Here is a 20,963-nt window from a genome sequence, read left to right as displayed (position 1 = left end):
GTGTGTGTGTGCGCGCGCGCGCGCGCAACGGGAGGGAGAGGGGGGGAATTCATCGTTCTGCAAAGTGACTAATGCTTGACTGCCAATAGCGTGAAAATAAAATAAAATCAGAAAACTGAAATTAATAACATATTTTGGTCTTCTGTGATTATACGAATGTATTTTAATTCATTTGATAGCCCCCAGTCAAGCAAATCTGTTTTGATTTGATTTGATTTGACATGAGAGCTGTAAATGAAGAGGGAACAGCAAAAATCATGAGACAATGTGTGTCACATGGAGATTACTCCCTACTACACCTCTGGCTGCTTTGCGCAAATCTGCCTGCTTGGAAGCTCTAGAAAAGTTTTTCACAGTAGCATTTGGCTGCTTGCACAATAAATGAAACCACTGTGTTGCCTCATCCTCCTTAATCTTCAGACCTGACCCCTGAGTAAAATTTTTTTATTTCTAAAATTGAAAATCCCATTGAAAAGATGAAGATTTGTGACAAACAAGAAGGTGCTGCTCATATGCACCTTCAGCCCTGCGCGTGTGGATGAGCCCACTGGCAACAGCTCAAACGGACCTAACTTAAAATAGTTGTGATGCCACACTCATCAAAAACAGTTTGTTGTTACAAAATATTGCATAGTCTTTGTCCTAAAGTCTTTGACACATTTTGCTGTCAGCGGACACTTGTATATGCACTCTGTTTTGTTGTTTTAAATGGTGCATTTTCTTTGCAACTTCAGTTTTATATTGGTGTTTTTCTCTTATTTGTTTTATTGCTGCATTATTATTCTGCAGTAGCAGCCTAAAGTAAAATTCTTTGCAAGAGCATCAATTTTTACCAGTCAAAATTACAAAAGTTTGACCCAAAAGTAAACCAACAAAAAATTCCCTGAATTCTACAAAATTCCCACATTTTTCCTGGATGAAAAAATTCCTTGGTTTTTCCCAGATTTCCTGCAGACAACTGTAATCAAGAGAGAAATGGATATTAACAGTTATGACCTATTCAAGACAATCAATTGGAAATAGTTATATCACTAAACACTGGCAATGTATATTTATTATTTAAAATATAATTCCCATTGTTATCAACAAAGTCATTTACCTTGTACACAACAAAAGGTCGCATGTAAGCCCACAATCAAACATTATTTCTCAACTTGAGTATTGCAGCATGATATCTATAATTATCTTTTTATGGTAGTCAAAATTAACAAAGGAACAGTGAGAGATCTTGTTACAGGCACCAAGCGCCTTGAGTGTGCTCCTCACGTATTTCAAAATATGTGGCACGAATCATTAAGGGCAAAAATAATGCCAGTTTACATCACTATGGAAATGTCAAATTAACGGATACTTTAAATAATGCTCTGTAATTTCTTAGTACTGCATATGGATTGCTGCTGGTTGCTATGGAAACTTAACAAGTATTAATTATCGTTTCCTTGGGATCGTAGACAAAGCTCCAGAATTTTTCAGAGCAAGAACCCTGTGTCTATTATTGGCTTCATTATTTGGTCTCAGTCTTAAAAAGGTACCTTGTTATAATCCCCAGTAACAGCATAAAACAACAATGTACACCATTCTTATTTTTTAATTCTGCTGAAAGACAGCAAGTCATTTTATTTTATTCATCTGCAGTGATGTGAAGGAGCACTTCGATAAAGGTATACAAAGAATCATGAAAATCGTTAAAGTAACATACATAGTGCGCAAAAAGTCATGCACATGAAAGTAATAATGTCTGTAAATAGGAGCTGTAATGCATTCATTGATCAACCTCTGCATGATAGCACCACACGAAGAAATAACAATAAGCAAAAACACAAACACAAAGGGTAAAGGCTAAATGACGTCTGTAGTATTGCACAGTTCATTACTTGGTAAATGTGTCGTTTTCATGAGAACAAAAAGTTTTTATTGTTAAGTATTTTGACAGTTGTTTGTACACACAAGTTGTAGGTAGGAAATAACCTGTTGCCACACTGCCGAACAACTGAAGAATAACAAGATTGATCAATAATTTCCAAGAATGTGAAGTAGATGCAGGCAAGAAGAGACTGGACATTCTGGTGTATTTAAAATAGATGAGGTGAGGCATATGATGCTGGGCTCACCTTCAAAAAGTTTGAGTATAATAACTGTCAAATTTCAGATTTCATATCATACTGCTCAGAAAGTGATGCAGAAGTAATGACATTACAGCTCATACAGCTTCTTGAGGCAGATGAACATTATTATTTGTTGCAATTGGACAGTGTCACACATCTAATGAAAAAATTCATTTCTTGAGTGAAACTTTTGGTGACTGAATCATCTGTAAAGGATTATGGTCATATGTTCTATGGTCTTAACGCTTCCTGACTTCTTGCTGTGGAGCTGTCTTAAAGGATGGGTCTATAAAAACAGACTGCATATACTGGATGAACTAAAGATTGTCATAACAACTGAGACTGACAACATTAGTGTCAATATGCTCCATTACTGCATTATTTCAGTAAAAAGAGCACCACAGTCAACAACTACAGCTCAACAAAGTGTAAGAGTGTGCTGTAGCTAGTTACCTCCACATTCAAGTGTTTATTTCAGGGGTCTTTTAACTGAATACTAACTGCCAATGTGTGACGTTTCTTTCACTCTCACATATTGTCTTTCTGGATAAGACCATCCACTATGACGATGAGAAAGTCCATGGGCAGGCAGTCCTGCAGATGTCCCCTGGAATATCAACAACTACTTTGAAATAAAGTTGAATGTATCACAGCAGTGTTCCCACTAAATGCCAACAGACTAACAATAATGAATTACTTTTAGCAAACATCGGGATGAGAAGCCATAAAGGCACTTGAAAAATGCGATACAGGTGACAACATATTTGAAAAAGGTGATTAAAATGTGACAAATTATTGCAGTAAATAGATATGCCACAAATGGATTGTTTTCATTTTTGATAATCCCCTACCAATAAGGCCAGTTAAGACCATAATAAATTTATCTACTATGACCCTGGACGGGGTGAGGCAAACTTCTTACCTTCATAAAAATTTATTAATATATGCAGGTACATGGGTAATTTGGTATTGGTAGTTCAATACTGGACAACATAATTCACAAAAATATTTACGTATTATATTTACAACTAATGACACTCTACACTTTAATACTGGAGAAGGATCAAGAAAATATGTTTGTATTACTGTTTCTTAGAAATCTTAGCAAAAAATTAAGTACTCATAGTAGATTTCTTTTCTAAAGATTTTTTTCTGAATGTTTTCGACCTCCCTTTCTTTCACTCTTTCATAATTTGTGCACCCTCAAGCATACCCTGTGCTGATTATAATGCCTTTAAAACAATTTTACTGCTTTCGTTGAAGGTCTTTTTAAAGCAGTCTCAAGCCTTCTTAGATGTTTGGTGTTCCCCACCCCCGCACACCGTCCAAAGCAGGTGTTTCACAGTCAATTGAATTTTTAATGTTATTTATCTTTTTAATCTCCTCTTCAAGATGTCTTTGGTTTTGTACTTTTCCTTTCACATTCTTTCTTATAAGCAGTATAATTTGAATGTGCTTTCTGTCCATATTTAAATATCTTGTGCACAATTCTCCGTGTGTCTACTTGCATGGGACAATGTAAGACAAGCCTTAAGAAGATCTGAAACATTGGGATACTTTATGAATGATGAGACTCTTCTTAAGATGTGCTACTGCCAGTAATTGAGAATACATTTATCATCTAAAGCTCGGCCAAATTTTTCAACCTTCCCTTGTCTAATAAGTAATCTTGCCCAGGCATCAAACAGCATTATTTTTGCAACCTTTAACATGTCACTGCAGCTTCTGCTCTTTATTAGATCCTTGGGGGTCTACAAACCAGATTTCAAGCTGCAATGTAATGTTTTTGGGCATTCTTTGCAAATCACTACTTGACACATTCTTCCATTTTACTTAGCTCTTTGCTTACTTGCCCACTTGTTCAAGAGGAAGCAGGTGTGAAGAGTTCATTATGCAGAACATCAGAAACACACACTATTTTTCTCAAAGTAGAAAAATTCAAAACACGAGTCCAGAAAGTTTGAAGCAAGTTTTCTATTCTGTATGTAATTTATGAATCAAAGGCGTTTGGCTTTGAAAACATTGTGTGCATTTACTGAAAAGTTCTGCAGATGAAGTAATGAAATGAAGTCCTGCTTTCATTGATGACTTTTTATTAGCATTCACAATGGCATTGTAGGATTTGGACTAAACAGCGGCAGAATTCTTTTTTAGATGTATATGTTTAAGGACGTAATACTGAATACCACCTCACTGTTCCAAAATCCTATTTGCTGAAAGTCTTAAAAGTGAGCTACATTGTACGCTCAGAAACTCGTGATGTGGAATGTTGAACTTAAGACTGAATTCCCTCAAATTCTTCCCAGCAAACAGGCCGTCTGTCAAAATAATGGTTAATAACAAACAGAAATTTGGATGCTTTTTCGCCATACACCCCAAATCCTCTGTATAGGCATTATGCATTTATAAATGTAGCAAGTTCCAATGTTTATAACTTGTCTGCCTCGGGTCTCAGGCATTACTATCTAAAAACGTAAAAACTTTTTTATCTATGTTAGGGTTATCAGACCCAAGTATAGATATTTATTTATGGACAAGTTGGTTTATAAAGTGCTTCACATAATTTCTGATATAATGTTTCACCAACTGCTTTGCCGATGCAGAAAGTTCTTAGGTGAAGTGTTGCTATGCAACAATCCAAAATGTTTAACACTGCTAGTTTCATTGATACTCCATGTGTAATACGATGAACATGCTTCTTTTACCATATTCTCCCAGAAATATGGCACCAGTTCATCAATTATTAGGTTCTCATTTTCTTAGATGAAAGTGACCAATGTTCAAGATCATCATCTTAAAAATGTTACAAATGTCATTTGAAACCCATGTCATTTTAAACTGGAAATCACTGATTTCATTGCCTAAATCAATTTCCTGGTGGTGGAACTCTCCTTTGTTCATAAAATCTGTACTGTTGGCACATGTAGCAAACTTGAGGGTTGTGTCTGATCTGAAAGTTCTAAATGTAGTTTTTAATTTCGAAGTTACACTTAAATTTGGTTGAAAGTGAATGGTTAAAAATTGCCTGAAAACCTTATGTCTCAAAATTAACAGAGCAAGAGCACACACTGCAAAATAATTCCTTTTCACTTAGTTTTTCCCTCATATAGACACTTTACTTGTCAAACTACCTGTCTTGACAAGCGAGTCACTACAAAATTTACAATTTCCCATCCCCATCTCAAAATGTTTATTTTTAAAATTGAACAGAGTATCAAAGCAGCAGTTGGTAATAAAGGAACATTTGACACTAATAACACTTGTGCAAAATATAGGAAACACTCAAAAAATCAAAACGGAACATACTATCTCAAATTTCAGACGCCCCTATGGTTACATTTTATCTACTTTCATGAGGGCAGCATTCCAAAAAATTAAATGAACAAACATGAATACAGAAACTTGAAACAAAAATAAAGAGGAAGAAAGACAAAAAAATTGAAAAGGTGATAATATTTTTAAAAAAAGCGAGTAAAGGTGAAAATGGTGACTACCTTCTCAGAACGCAACATTGACAGCAGTCAAAGTGAATTATCTTCACTTTTCAAGCTAATGTCTTTTCTTTTGTGGTTTCAGACACACACATTTAATAAAATTTCTCAGAGATGTAAATGGAAGTCCAACCAGCACCCAAGTACCCATTAGTTCACAAACAATTCATGCTTATTACTTCATCACAAACAACTGTTGTATTACAATTCTTTAATCATTGAATATATAGTCTTTTTAAAAAAGTTTAATTGCATAATACAAGATTAGTCTAATGCAATCTTCCAAGAGGGTTAACAACCTATCTTCATAATTAAGAGAGGATTTTCCTTATAAGTGTAACCAAGAAGCATGAGGACTCTTACCTTCTTCCCATTTCCTTGGCCAGTTGTGACCTTGTCCCCCACTGTACATTTCGTCACAAATGTACGCATGTGTGGTGGTCCTTTTTCACTTTCTACCACAAAATTCACTGGTAGATTACGTTTAAGTGCAATTTCATGCACCAGCGAAATGGGAGATTTGAGATCAGCATTTGGATCAGAATCCAAACAATTTCCTGTAATGCAAAAACAAGTATGGTGTGATTTTGATCTGTGTACATTGGATGGAATAAGCTGGAGGAGGAGGACTTGAATATGAGGATAGGCAAGAAAAACTGAAGGAGAAGATAAGGGTTAAAAAATTTTTCATTAAATCTGTTTTACAAAATGTGTGCCATCATCAAAATGAATGATGAGCAAGGGCAGGAAAAAATCATTTTATTTTGTGGACTTTTTTTTAAGTATCACATGTGCTTTATTTTTGTCTTATTTGATTGTTTCAGAGTATTATGTTAAAGATGAAAATATACCTATCAATTACTTTATATTTGTGTGTTATGTTTATTGACATCTGACATGATATTTATTTACAGTGTTGCAAACAGAAATATTTACATTATATAACCAATGAAAGAAAAAAAAGTGTAATCAGATACTTGAAAGCTTTTCAGAAGCAAGTTTTCTTGTGAGTACAGACAGGAAAATTTTGTGTAAACAATAAAACAAAAAATAAAGTGATTTTTAGCAACATAATACAAAATTGTCTCGAAATTTGACTTTTTTCCCACAATGTACAAAAATGCTGTGAATCTCAGGATAACAGTTTACTAATATTGAACGATAATAGTTATTTTAATGCTGAAATGGCTTTTTGGCTTTCTTCTCAACACAGAATTATGTATTATCTTACATTAATAGTCAATATCTCATTTGAAGAACTATATCTCTAGATGTGATGTCAAACAAAACAGACTCCAGTAACAGTTTCTAGTCACTGATGTTAATTTCCCCAACAATTTTGCACAACCCATCATACAACAAATGGCAGATATTTGGGAGATCTTTAGTGTAGTGCTTCTATTAAACTAGATATTTTCTTAATGTGTAACTACAAATATGAAAATCATCAACTACGGCAATGTATTTCTACAAAACCATAAATGGAAAAGGCATCTAATACCTTTCAACATAACCTAGCACCTGGCCTGAGTCATGCTGTCACCATAGATTTCATTCACTTAACAGTAAGAAAATATTGAAGTAAATGTTCTTAATGATCTGCTTAACTACTTCGTGTTCTGTTTAACTACAATAAACATGTCTGCATGATGCCTTGAGTCCTGTGCAATAATTGGGCAAGCAGACACAATGCTGATTTATGTGTTTGTAAAGCTAATATACCTTATTTATAATGCCATGCCATACTACAAAAATATGCACTTTAACTGATGCATCATGTTAAAGAGCTGTTCAGAATTCATCTTTTTGGTACTAGTTATTGTGCAAAAATATCAAGAAAGCTGACTTCACCAGATAAAACATTACCTGTGTAAGATTGCTCCATTACTGTGGGAAAAAAGAGATTTCAGTGATTAAACCAGTTACACTTTAAGAAATATGAAGGGACTTCAGGCAGAAGTGAAAGAAACACCGAAATGCAAATTAAGCAGACAACTCTTACGGTCACAGATCCACGTTTTAAGTCTGCGTTCACAGCTCTAGATTCTTGTTTCAACCATGAAGTGATGATAAACTCTATTAATGATGATAGAAAAGGATCTATTAATTTACCTAGAATGACATGTCCCAGCAGTGTCAGATGTTCTGAGGGGATACATATTCCTGTAATGTAGTGGAAAACCAACAGAAAATTCCATCGAAACCAGCAAAAAATCTGTTGACACTTCACTAACGTGTGAAAACAGCCACCGAGAGTTTGTATACGAACCCGTAAAATACAAACTTCCTTCTGCATTCCCATTTTTCCTGAAGGCGATGGCATTTCTGACTTATTTTACACTTTCCCGCTATATTATGAGGGTATTTGTATCCCTTCAAATTAACTCTTTGACATATCAGTATTAACAGAGTTCTCATAAACATCATCCCAGAATTGAAACAAGAATCTTATCTCTTCAAATTTCTTTTTTCTTTACCTGTCAATGTTAACTGAGTTCTCATAATCATCATCCTAGGGTTGAAACAAGGACCTATGACTACGAAGAATGAGTTGCAGCTGTGAACCCAGACTTGCATGGATCTGTGGCAATAAAGTGTTGAAAGCTTGGATTTAAGGTGCAAGCCAGTGCGTTTCAAGGTTTCCTTCACCTCTGCCTGAAGTATCTCCTCTGCCATGTTTATCAAAAGCCAACTGGTATATCCAAACAATATACTCTTTTAATTTGGAATGCAGCTCTCAATTTTATTCACCTACATAACATTTACCAACACTTTTGCACAACAAATCATACCAAAAAACACATTTTGGAAATATCTTTAATTTGATGCATCAATTGAACTGTACGTGTTAGTAGCATGCAAGTATAAAAACAAGAACCACTGAGTACATCAATTTATTTTCATAAACAAGTAAATAAACATTGCACCTGCTCAGTGTGCTTCTATTAGCCAGTCACTAAACAGGACACGTGACATTTTGTAAACACATTTCTGGTATTGCAACATAACACATTCAGTGGTTATCTCAATTTTTCTTCATACCTTTTGTGATTGAAGTTTATGGTGACAGCCTGATTTTTAACTTAGCCTGAATCTGCATTATTGTATTGTACTGTACTATAAATTTGTTTGAAAGCTTTAGCATACAGTGAAAATTATACAACTGCTACTGGACAGGGCAAATAAACATGGACACTCTGCTGGCCTAAATTTTATGAAAAGTTTTTGCACACTTAAAAATTCTTGCGCACAATACAAGCAGTACTTTATTAGGTACACCTAGAATTTGGCCTTTAGTGATAACCCAGGAGCAATTTTTATTTCTTATGGTGTGTTAGGTGTAGTATGATTCCCTAGTGGATTACACTTCCTTTATAGAATGGCGTTGTGGATAACATTTGGTGGATATCTGACTGAACTTTGGTACCACAATTGTGAATATTCTCGTTCTGCATTAGTTTTCCAGATTCCATGAGATAGTAGAAAGCAAATAAGATTGTCTCAAGGATAAATAAACATGGAACATTTATAATACCAGCTAAATAAGGGATCCAAGATTCCAGTTTCAAGATGACAAGTTATCCTCCACGCTTTTATGTATTGTAAGTATGTTCATGATCTGAGTAGCATTATGCCACAAAATGATTTCCAGGTGAAGCAGCAAATGGAACAGTGCATAGTATGCACATGACAGTATACGTTTATTTCTTGTAGCTTTCAATACTGAAATACTGTAGCACACTATTGAGAGTTTCTTTCACAAGTTATATGTGTATCACATTTCAAATCTTGCTGGACCCATAGACACAAAATTTTTGTAACACTGTTATTTCATATCATTTTATCTTTTAATCTAGCTTGGATACATTTTTATGAGATTGGTAAGTTCAAGTTGATAATTACAGCTTTTCTGCATTTACAATCAGCTTCTGTTGCATTATTCTGAGAACCATGACACTGAGTTTTATGCTGTAAACTGGTAATTTTCTACGCTCAAAGTAGATGGGAACACACTACTATCATCAACAAAAAAACAGGGTTTTGGAGGACTCATATGTTCAATAAGGCCATACACATACATCTGAAAGAGTGATGTGTTCACAATAGAGCAACCTTTACCAGCACTGTCTACTGTGCATTCGTTAATTTATGTCTTATGTAAAGAATGAGACTCTAGATTGTTTTGATTCTGCATCCTCATTTTTGTCATGAAATTAAAAATCTGGAACGGTGTCTTGCTAATCATTTTAGATTTGTGCCTACTTTAGCACTTTTTAAAAACACAGTGCTACATACAGAATACCATTTTCCTCACAGAGTTGGTATTTCTTTGTACTGTTCACAATATCAGAGAAAAAGATGGCACAGTGTGCACTGCTTAGTGCATCAGTAAAACATTGCAATAGTTTTCTTCTTCACACATCATTTTCTACATACTGTAGCCCTGCAATATTTAACGCATTGGAAATCACTATTTATCAGCACTTTCAGCTTTTCCTGCGTCAATGATACCAATAATTTTAGCACAGGACCTTCACATATGTCTATGGGCAATTTTTTATGATTGCTTTCTTTCTATGTTATTCTGCAGATTAGATAGACGCATCACTTCAAACTTGACACTGTAGTATTTTAATGTGTCACTTTTACACCGTAGTTGATGTAACTAATGACCATTCAGGACACTCACTGACTGTATAACAGATACTTATCTATGAAAAATAATTATGAAAATACTGTGTCATCATAGGCATTATGTTCATCATAACTGAAAAAGCCGCAAGAATATCTAGAGACAAACACAAAAATCGTCACCTTCTCTGGGGGTGTGGAATGCATGTTGCTGACAGTGTCAATTGATGTCCTGAAACGTCCTGGCAGATTAGAACTGTTTGCTGCACCAGTAATTGAACCTGGGACCGTTGCCTTTCATGGGCAACTACCCTAATGACAAATTCCCAGATTCGAGTCCTGGTCTGGCACACACTTACAATCCGCCAGGAAGCTCCAAATAACCTTTAGTCTTGAATTTAACGGCTACAGGACAATAAATGTTTTCTTGTTACTATACAAAGAGCATATTTTAAATAAGAAAATAAAAAAAAAGTAATAGAGCACATTATTTCCCAGAGTGAATCGATCCAATTGAAGACAAAATCACCTAAATACAGACCATTTTCCTGGGTCCCATCACGCTGTTGTATTGTTTCTTCTGGTAAAGGAAGGTTCCTGAGTTGACTCAATGCTTTAGAGGCAGCATCATGTTTTGCAGCTTGTCCTGACATGCCTTCTCCTATGAACTCCCGCGAACCAACACGAAGTGATACATAGAACATTGGTGGATGGAAAGCAGCAGGTATTTTTCCATAATGATGAAATCTCTGTGAGCAAAAGAAAATGTATTTCTAGACAGTCTGTATTACCATCCATAAATTAAAACAAACACACACAAAAGTTGCCAATGCTTGTGTATTTACTGGCCCTTGTCACCAAATTAAAATACTGAATTTCTAACACATGAATGCAAGTCATTAAAAAGAGTCAGTCATAAGTCGTTTTTAACTGCTTGCCCAGTTCACAACTGTCCACACTGTGACATACTGGAAGGAATAGATTTTGTACCATGACAAAAAGCATGTATGATGTTTTTAAAGCATCGCCAAACCTGACCAAAAGAGATGTTTATTCCAAGTAGCCATTTTTGTTGATGTCAATATGCGATAATCAAATCGTACTGCAATCTTCTGTAGTTACTAACTGGCAAAACTGGGAGCATCATCTACAAACTGTTATTAAACCTAAGAAGGTCCGGCAACAGGCTACTGCAGTTGCATGTCAATTATTTTCCAGTCTTGATCCCTACATACTACCATTTATTTATGCATTTCAGAACTTCACTAGAGAAAATTCATTAAATTACTAACTGTCAAAGAGGTGTTATAAACATTTTTCAGTTTCTATGCTCATAGTTTTTATTGGTGTAATTTTCACCTCTTATCAAATGATGCCAAGAGATTCACCTCGTCTGCTCAATTCAAGCTATTCACAACTGTTTCTATATATGGCTGGAATACTCTGTAAAGATGTGCTTGTGCTGCATATCAAATGAGGAACACAGACACTAGGAAATCTGTATCAAAACACAAAAATCCTCGAATAAGGTCTCAACATTAATACAGCCTCGCATAATGCCCCTCTAATGTCCTATATAAAACATTCCACTGGTACTATAATATCCATTTGGCATGCAGTAGTAAAATAATGTTGGTTTCAGTTTGCCCACAATAATTATTTTTGCATTAGATGCAAGTAATGAAGGAGGAGACATGCTTCCATGGCTGCCCTCTTTTGTTGTATATATATATATATATATATATATATATATATATATATATATATATATATATATATAGTTGAAAGAAGTAAAGAAACAAAAACCAATTAATGTGGAATAAAAGAACCTATAACTTGCAGAAAGTGGATGTGTTTTTCTTTAATGCGTAATTTTAAATGTATCAATGCCAAATGAATACAACAAAAAATAAAGTTGTGAGAGTCAATTTTATGTCTACATTGTTTATTTTCCTTTAAAGTCCAACTGTTGTTCTAGATCCATACGTCAGCCAGTGCCAGATAGTATAAAGTTGGCAACTATTGACATCTATTTTTGATTGTACAATACTGGTAGTAATATGTATTAATAATTGCTGTGTGATTTCCATCTTAATCTTTTCTGTAATATACTGGAGGAAAAGAGAATACCCCAGGATAAAAAGAACAAAGAGAGAGCAGCATTAAAGGAAGAAAATCAATAAAAACTCTAGTAAACAACAAAGCCAGACAATATTGTGCAAGTTCACAATTTTTAATCTGTTAGAAAGAGGCTTTCACCAGGCAATAGTTAGTTAGAAATTTAGTGTTAGGGTAGTTTGTGTGTTGATTATTTTTGTATGTAGAATAAGTATCTGGAGCATCTGATATAATTTTTGTAGTTTGAAAGTGCTAGTAATGGCAGACGTATTGAGTGTTTGCAAGCAATGTTGAGTTTCCCAAGACTGTTTTATGTAAGCTGCTTGGGATTGGTTGTGAATAATTTTACATTACATACAAATACTTAAATCATTGAGTTAGTTTACATTCATCATTTTACGTTCTTCATAATTTGTGTTGAGAATAATTTTATTTGGTGAATATGATCACCACAAAACAATTCTCTGCTTCACTGGTCCAATTACAGTTCATAAGACATAAGGTGTGATGACAGAGGTGATTGCAGTTTTCCAAAGGACCATGTGTGAAAACATCATTACACACAAATAAAAGATTATGCAGTTGTAGATGCAACTGCAACCACACAAGCTGATTTCGCACAAAATGTAGAAGCTTTATACACTGATCAGGAAGATATGCTGCACAATTTCAATTTCAGCAACAGAAAAAAAGCTGGGACAATTAATCAACCGGTGCACACAACAAGACAAAATGAGGGAACACATTTTTAGAAAGAACTTTTGAAAAACGTAGAAAGTTTGACAACTGATCAGCAAATAAACTTGAAGAACTGAAAACGAGCCTTATTTCTTCTTTGAACAGCACAGCAAAGCTAGAGAATTTCACTGAAGAGAAGTTAACTGCACAGCTGACAAATGTCGAACTAGCACAAATTCTTATTGGTAAAGTTTCAAAGACCCAACGAAAGATGTAGAGTGAACTTCAAGTTGTTCAGATTGAAGTTAACTTTATAAAATTATGCACACAGGAATTTGACAAAAACAGTCAACAGAGCACCTATGATAAAGAAGGCCTGGGCTTGCAGAGTTATGTTAACACATAGCACATGCAGCTTCTGCATTGAGCATGGGGAAAAGATTGATGAACATCTGGTAAATGAATCCTTGATGGAATTGATGCAGCACTAAAGGACTCTCCAGAGCCAAGTGCATAAAACGTGTAAGTGGCCTGAAGGTGGAAAAATTTGACTTTTGCACATTTTACAATCTCATATATTGTCACTCGACAGAGGACTGCCTTTCTTTATGTTACTCATGATAGTTACTGTGCTGCATCAAATCCAGTAAAACACTGTACGAAATTTTAGAGTTCGCACAGGAAAAATTGCATTACATGAACTGTGTGTACGGTTAATTTTAGCTCATACAATGATGTGTAGATAAATACCAAAATTTCATTGTTAAGTTACTGATTTTTATATCTGGTGGATAGTTGCATTTAGTGTAACCGGTTCTGTCCATGAGGACTTGCTGGCTGCTATTATATACTTATCATCAATTTTTAAGAAAAGCATCTGGTGTGTGTGTGTGTGTGTGTGTGTGTGTGTGTGTGGTGTATTGGGGGGGGGGGGGGGGGGGACAACAAAACAAGAGTGATATTTTTTCACATCTTACAGTAGGACGTCTTCACTTGATGAAAAAGAGAATTTATTTTTGCTATATACCATAGTTACTGCACTGCTGCACTGCATCAAATTAAATCAAATACTGCAGGAAATTTTAAAGAGTCTGCAGAAGTCAAAACGCATTGTGTAAACTTTGAATTTTAGCTCACACACTGCTCTGGACAAAATGGAGAAAAGATACCAAAATTTTATTTAAAACTGATAGCAGAATGATACCTCATTTTGTTCTCAAGTTATTGGTTTTTTGTATAATTTGCCCATTTCTGTCCATGGGCATCTGGAATCCTTTGGTCGTAACAATCATCATATAGCATGAACAGTTCCAGATATTGAACTGAGGCATCTTTTGCAAATGATAGCACATAAGGAGTATGTTGTATGATAAATACTCTACCCTTTTTTTATTCACCGAGTTATCGAGTTATGGAAGTTATCTTGTCTGCAGCAGTGAGAGGTCATTGGAATGGGATGAGTAAAGACATCAACAGAGTTTCAGTAAAACCCAGGGATCGCATTTAAACACGTCATCAGCAGCTGGGCAGTGGCTGAGCATGACTAGTTAACTCTTCCACAGAAGTTAAAGGATTAAATCCTCACCAGTCCACAATAAAATTATAATCAAGTTGAAGTGCATGTGGAAAGTACAAAGTATGAGCTGTCACACATCGATGACATATACAGGGTGAGTCAAAAGCACTTTACTATTTTCAAATGATATAAAAATTTATTGAGATAACTTATATAATCGGCAAATGTGCCATTCTGTAGCAAACAACCTCAAGTCTGATTCACGTAGTGCATTAGTACTTCATTCTACCACCAGGAGTGCCAGCGCAGTGCACAGTTAAATTGGCAAATTTCACTAGTGTGGAGCATGCTCAATGTGCAGTTTGGTTTCATGAAAACGAACTCGGCAACAACTGTTTGGCATAAATTTCACACGGAATATGCTAAAGAACCTCCAAGCAGGCCTACAATTTACTCTTGGCACATGAATTTTGTTGAGGTTGGGTTTTCACTGCTATATTGTAAATCACCACATCACCCACATGTTGAAGATTATGCCAAACAAGTTACGGAGAGCTCTTCCATGTGTCAAGCATCTCGTGAGGCAGGGATTCCACATAAGACTGTGGTGAACATACTGCATAGATTACAACTGAAACCATACAGATTCCTAATGGCGCAGCACGTTAGTGATGCAGATAAAATCTTGCTCATGGGGAATTCCATGCGGATATAATGTGTCAGACAGAGGATGGAGAGATGTTCCTGAACACAATAATGTTCAGTGATGAGTCAACATTTCATACCAGTGCAAGGTGAACACCCACAAATGCAAAATATGAGGGCAGCAAAAATCGACATGCATACCATGGGACATGTTTGTAACAGCCCCAAAGTTAATGTGTTTTGTGCCCTTAGCAAATTAAAAGTGCATGGCCCTTTCTTCTTCATGGAGAAAACTGTCACTGGTATTGTGTATTTGGATATGCTTGAAGAATTCTAAATTCCACAAATCAAAGAAGATGACCGAGGAAGGATAGCTTACTACTAGAAAGACGGTGCACCGTATCATTTTTTCCTCAATAATCGCTTCCCAAATTGATGGATTGGTCGTAAAAGGACAATTGCATGGCCACTTCACTCCCCAGACTTCACACCACTCAATTTCTTTCTCTGGGGTTTCATTAAAGAGCATGTGTCTATTCCTCCCCTAACAAACAATTTAGCTGACCTGAAAAATTGAATGTATGCTGCTGTTAAACAAGTTATGCCTGATTTAATGCAACGAGTGTGGGAAGAAAATGATTACTCGTGGAATCTTTGCCACATTACTTATGGTAGTCACACTGAACCAAAATAACACTTGACACTTTCATGTGAAACTTGAGGTCGTTTGCTACAAAATGAAACACCTACCGGGAACACGTTTCATACATTTTGGTTGAAGGTTATGAATGTTTTTCATTTATCTAGGACTGATACATTTTCATCAGATAAATACCTCACAAATAAGAAATTATAAGTCATTAATCATCATGTGAAATTGTTTGAAATGATAAGGACAAAACAGAAGTATGGCTGATTACATGTTACGAGAATTACTGTGCTGCATTAAGGTAAGTGATTAAAAAAACAAAAAATCTTCAACACATGAAATTAATCATTCAGATAACAAAAAGAAATATATACAGGGTGATTGTAATTGTTTTGCTACCTGAGCTAGCATAAATGGAAAATTATTTATCACGTGGGTACCCGACTTTATAGGAATAATGTTCAAACTGCTTCTCCAAAAATTGGCACGCTATGGTTTTCAAGGTAAATCTCTTAGCTGGATGTCATCATACTTGGCAAACAGAAAACAAAGAGTACTTATTAACATCAATGGCAAGAAATTTCTCTCTGTCTGGAAGCACACTCAATTAGGTGTCCCACAAGGTTCAACATTAGGGCCACTACTTTTTCTGCATTATATTAACGATATGCCATGTCAGGTCCAGTCTGATACTATCCTCTATGCAGATGACTCAACACCTGTAGTCTGTTGTAAAAATGAGGTAGACCTAATTCGTCATATTGAACAAACAGTCGGGGAAGTGGAGGCATGGGTCAAAAACAATAACTTGACATTAAATTTTACAAAAACAGAACTTGTTCATTTCACCACAAAACAATCTGCACAGTCTATAAGTGAAGTAAGTATATGGACAAAAAATTAAGAGACTGAAGACTGTGTCAAATTCCTTGGCGTATTAGTCAATAAAAACCTGTTATGGAGTCACCATGTGGACAACATACTGGGTCGACTGAATAGCTTTGTATATATTATGAATATCTTGTACAGTATTACTGATTTAGCTGTAAGAAAAACTGTATATAATGCATATTTTGTTTCAGTCATTAGGTATAGTGTAATTTTCTGGGGGTCTGAAAAAACAAATTTACTTAGAGCTTTTAGACTACAAAAAAGAATCATCCGAGCAATGGTGGGAGCAAAACCAAATCAACATTTTAAACCTTTATTTGTAAAACTAGATCTAATGAGCATTCCAAACATATACATCTATGAAACTCTCACTTTCACGAAAAGAAACCCACAACTTTTTGAGGGCAACTTCTTCTTGCATCAATATGATACACTAGATATAGAACGAGCTACATGTTACCCACCCACCGTTTAAAATCATATGAAAAAACCCCATACTACATGGGCATGAAATTTGTAAATAAAATATGGAAAGATATGGAGGACCCAAATGTAAAAGGTACCAAAAGAGACCTGGAAAAATATCTGAAAGATAAATGTTACTATAGTGTAGAAGATTTTGTGAATGGCAACAATGCATTATAATTGCAATTAAAATACCTCTTTGAAGATGTTACACCATATATATTATTAGTTTATTGTCTATTTTTAGTATTATTATATATAGTGTAAAACTGACAAGTCAACTATGTCACAATATTCGATTGTATAAGGCATGTTATGTGATAAAAAAAATTGAACTGAATTGAACTTGCAGGACTTGCAATCTGTTAGGTGCCGGTACTGATATGACGACCTAGGGTTTAAACACAATCATCAGGGAGCATTATAGATGTAGACAGTCAACAAAGGTCTGGAAACAGTGAGCAGGGCTCTACTCCTACAGCTGTTTTATCACAACAGCAATAGAGCTGCTGCTCTTTGTGAGTATCAAGATATTAAAGGAATACGGAGCGGTTCTCTTCCTGCACTGGGACCTCTGGTATCCCAGTCTCGCAATTTGTACAGTGCACCAGAAGGCAGGGACACAGACGACAGCCGCTAGGCGGTGCCCTTATAACCTGTGAGCGCTGCTGTCGACACCACAGCACTGGCGCAGGCCATGCCTGCTGCACCAGTCTATCTGCACTCATGGGGGCTCTATAGAGCTGGCAGCACAGGGGCTCAGAAGACAACCATGTTCTGACAGCGCTCTGGTGCTGTATAATGTACACATTGTTGTCAGTTCCTGACCACGCTGTGTATGGGCCCTCGATCTGGTTTACTCTTCAGACTTGTATACTGTCACGCCCGTTTGTTGTTGTTGTTGTTGTTGTTGCCTTCATTGTTGTCCATGGCTGTCTTTCTGTGGGTTTTTGCGACTCACAATCGACGCCCTCAGCCGCTCGGCGTGTGGCTCCCGATCATGTCAGATTCCGGTAACCAGAATTAGCGATGAGGCAAAAAGTTTATGGTGCTTTATGGACACAAAACTTGTACAGCTCATGGGACAGCAACAGCAAGAACTGCTCCTGCAACAGCAATTGCAACAGCAGTTTCATCGGTAGTTCCAGCAGCAAATGGATCTTTCACCAGCAGCAAATGGATCTTTCACATCAGGAAATTCAGCTGCTATCAGACCGATTACAGGAAAAAGGTTCACAACCCGTCCCAACTGTGGTCACCTCCCAGACAGAGTCCCACCCAACCAAATTTCCGCTGATTAACGATAACAAGGAGGATTGGGACATGTATTTTCAGCAGCTGAAAACGCACTTCGCTACTTTTCGGGTTTCTGATGATGCCCTACAACGGTCGTTTTTCCTTTCTTGGGCTTCCCCAAAGACTTTTTCTTACTTAAGAAGTTGTCTCCCCTTTAAAACCCAGTGTGCTCACTTTCGAGGAAATGTGTTTATAGTCGTCGACCTGTTACTCACAAAGGTTCCACGTGGTCACATTGTGCCTCGAGTTCCATCAGAGCCGTCAGCAAGCGGGACTTTCTTATTGACTGTGGGTGACAAATTTGCAAGGTTTGAGTAATCATTGCAATTTTATCTGTCGCGATCAGCTTGTGGAACCTCATATGCTGGTTCCCTGATCTGTGATGCAGTGGTCCAGCTGGCTAACAACCCAGAAGTTCACACTGCAGCCTCAAGCTCGACAATCCTTCCTTGGACGTCACACTGAAAATCGCACACTCTTTCGGGATTGTGCAGGCAGCAAACGGATGTCTTATGGCCTGCTCCCAGATCACTGCGGTTCAATCACCACCGCGGGAATGAAATTCTCACCAGCCTTCTTCCTGATGGTGGCGTTGAGATCTGTCACTTTCAGACGTGTCAATGACCTATGAGCAGCCAGTCCAGCTGTGTCGGCAAAACCAGCGGGGTCTGCCTTCTTGTCCTGACTGTTTTGTGAGGCATCAACGGGCAGACCGCCCTGATTGTTGGGCACATTGCAACCTTTGTGGCAAGAATGGACATCTCCATACTGTCTACCATTGGCCATCAGGTCAGTCTAACAACACTCCCAACTTGCATCATCACGGGATGGTACATGAACTTCAGGCCATCTTTCCCCAGGGCATTCCTTGAGGCTCCAATTTGTTTACTGATCTCATTATTGCTCATCAGGATGTTCGTTTCCAAGTTGATATGGGAGCAACAGTTTCCCTGGTCAATCTCCCGAAATACGCTCGTCTGGGTTACCCAGCATTGGCCCAACCCTGTCGCAAGCTAGTTGTGTATGGTGACAGCCCTATGCCACTCAGAGGTCATTTCACCACTACAGACTCATACAAGATGGTTATACAGCTGCTAACACTGTATGTTGTCAACAGTCATTTTGCTGGCAACATTTTTGACTAGGATGCTTTTATGCTGTTTGGGTTCTCCATCAGGGACAAAGTTTAGGTTGTCTCAGACACAGTCTCCTTCCACAAACTTGGTGACCTTTGTGCCTGTTTTGCATTTCTCTTTGAGCCTGGTTTGAGGTGCACCATCAATTTTGAGGCCCGTATTTCTTTATGTCCAGATGCGAAGGATGTTAAGCTTGAACTCAATCGCCTTCGCTATACTGTGGTCATAAAACTGGTCAAAACTAGTCTTTGGGCTACAACCATGGTCTTAGTCCAGAAGCCAAATGGTTCCCTCCGGCTTTGTGGAGATTTTAGTCAACGATCAATGTCCAAGCTCTTGTGGAAACCTATCCTATGCCACATCAAGAGGACCTCCTCTAAAAGTCTAAAAGGTTGTTGGAGGTGAACGTTTTTCTAAAATAGACCTTGCTGATGCTTGCTTACAGATTCCACTAGATGAGGAATCGCAACACATTGTTGTTGTCAATGTACTTTTTAGCTTATACACATATAAGTATTTGTGTTTTGGGATCTCTTCTGCACTAGTGATCTTTCAGAGATACCTGCAACAGTTAACTATATCCATCCCAGTTTGTACCAATTCCCTGGATGACTTCACTGTTAAGTGTACTATGTGCCAAGACTACCTGCATAACTTACATATCCTCTTTACTATGTTACATGATGCAGAGCTCAAGTGCCATCTGCAGAAATACCAATTTTTACAGGAACAAGTCAACTACCTGGGCCACTTGCTGTTTCTGGTACTGACACGCTCTTGCATCCCCAAAACCTCCAGGAGTTGCAGGTTTTTTTTTGGGGGAAATTGAATTATTATTCTAAGTTCCTTCTGAGAACAGCACACATTATGCATCTCATCAATCAGTTGGAGAAGAAAGGCGTTCCATTTAAGTGGTCGGTGGCCTGCGAGAAAGCCTTCACAATGCTGGAGCACATGTTATGTTCTGCACCCTGCCTTACCTCCTTTTCCCCATTACGCACCCTCGTTCTAGCTGCAGATGCTTCTCCCTATGGCATCAGTGCAGTGCTGGAACACCATAATGATGATGGTACGGAGCAACACATCACCTATGTATCCAAAACACTGACACCCGCCCAATGCAATTACTCCCAGATCGGGAAAGAGGCATTGGTAATCATCTTTGCCATGAAGAAATTCCATGTGTACCTATTTGGGTTCCAGTTTACACTCTCTACATACCATAAACTGCTCAGAGCACTCTTTGGATCACAATCTCCGCTTCTAGATCGGATGGTCCAGAGACTCCAGCATTGGGGTTCTTTTCCTTAGGTCCTACATTTACACTATCAAGTACAGACC

At 37.0% G+C, this 20,963-nt stretch overlaps 1 protein-coding gene across 2 annotated transcripts in view; it reads right to left on the bottom strand.

The window, feature by feature from the left end:
- LOC124599346 (double-stranded RNA-binding protein Staufen homolog 2-like) overlaps positions 1 to 20,963 on the bottom strand; it is a 256,128-nt gene that overhangs the window by 101,868 nt on the left and 133,297 nt on the right. For both annotated transcript variants that reach the window (XM_047136071.1, XM_047136070.1), the window contains exons 8-9: positions 10,770 to 10,977; positions 5,960 to 6,153 (exon numbers count right to left, since the gene is read on the bottom strand). In XM_047136071.1, the coding sequence (XP_046992027.1) occupies positions 5,960 to 6,153; positions 10,770 to 10,977 (402 nt within the window). The remainder of the gene's footprint in view (positions 1 to 5,959; positions 6,154 to 10,769; positions 10,978 to 20,963) is intronic.

This window comes from Schistocerca americana, chromosome 1 (assembly GCF_021461395.2).
Source record: "Schistocerca americana isolate TAMUIC-IGC-003095 chromosome 1, iqSchAmer2.1, whole genome shotgun sequence".
NCBI classification, from domain to species: Eukaryota; Metazoa; Arthropoda; class Insecta; order Orthoptera; family Acrididae; genus Schistocerca; species Schistocerca americana.
The sequence above is the reverse complement of the archived record's forward strand: the minus strand, read 5'-3'. Positions and strand labels throughout refer to the sequence as shown.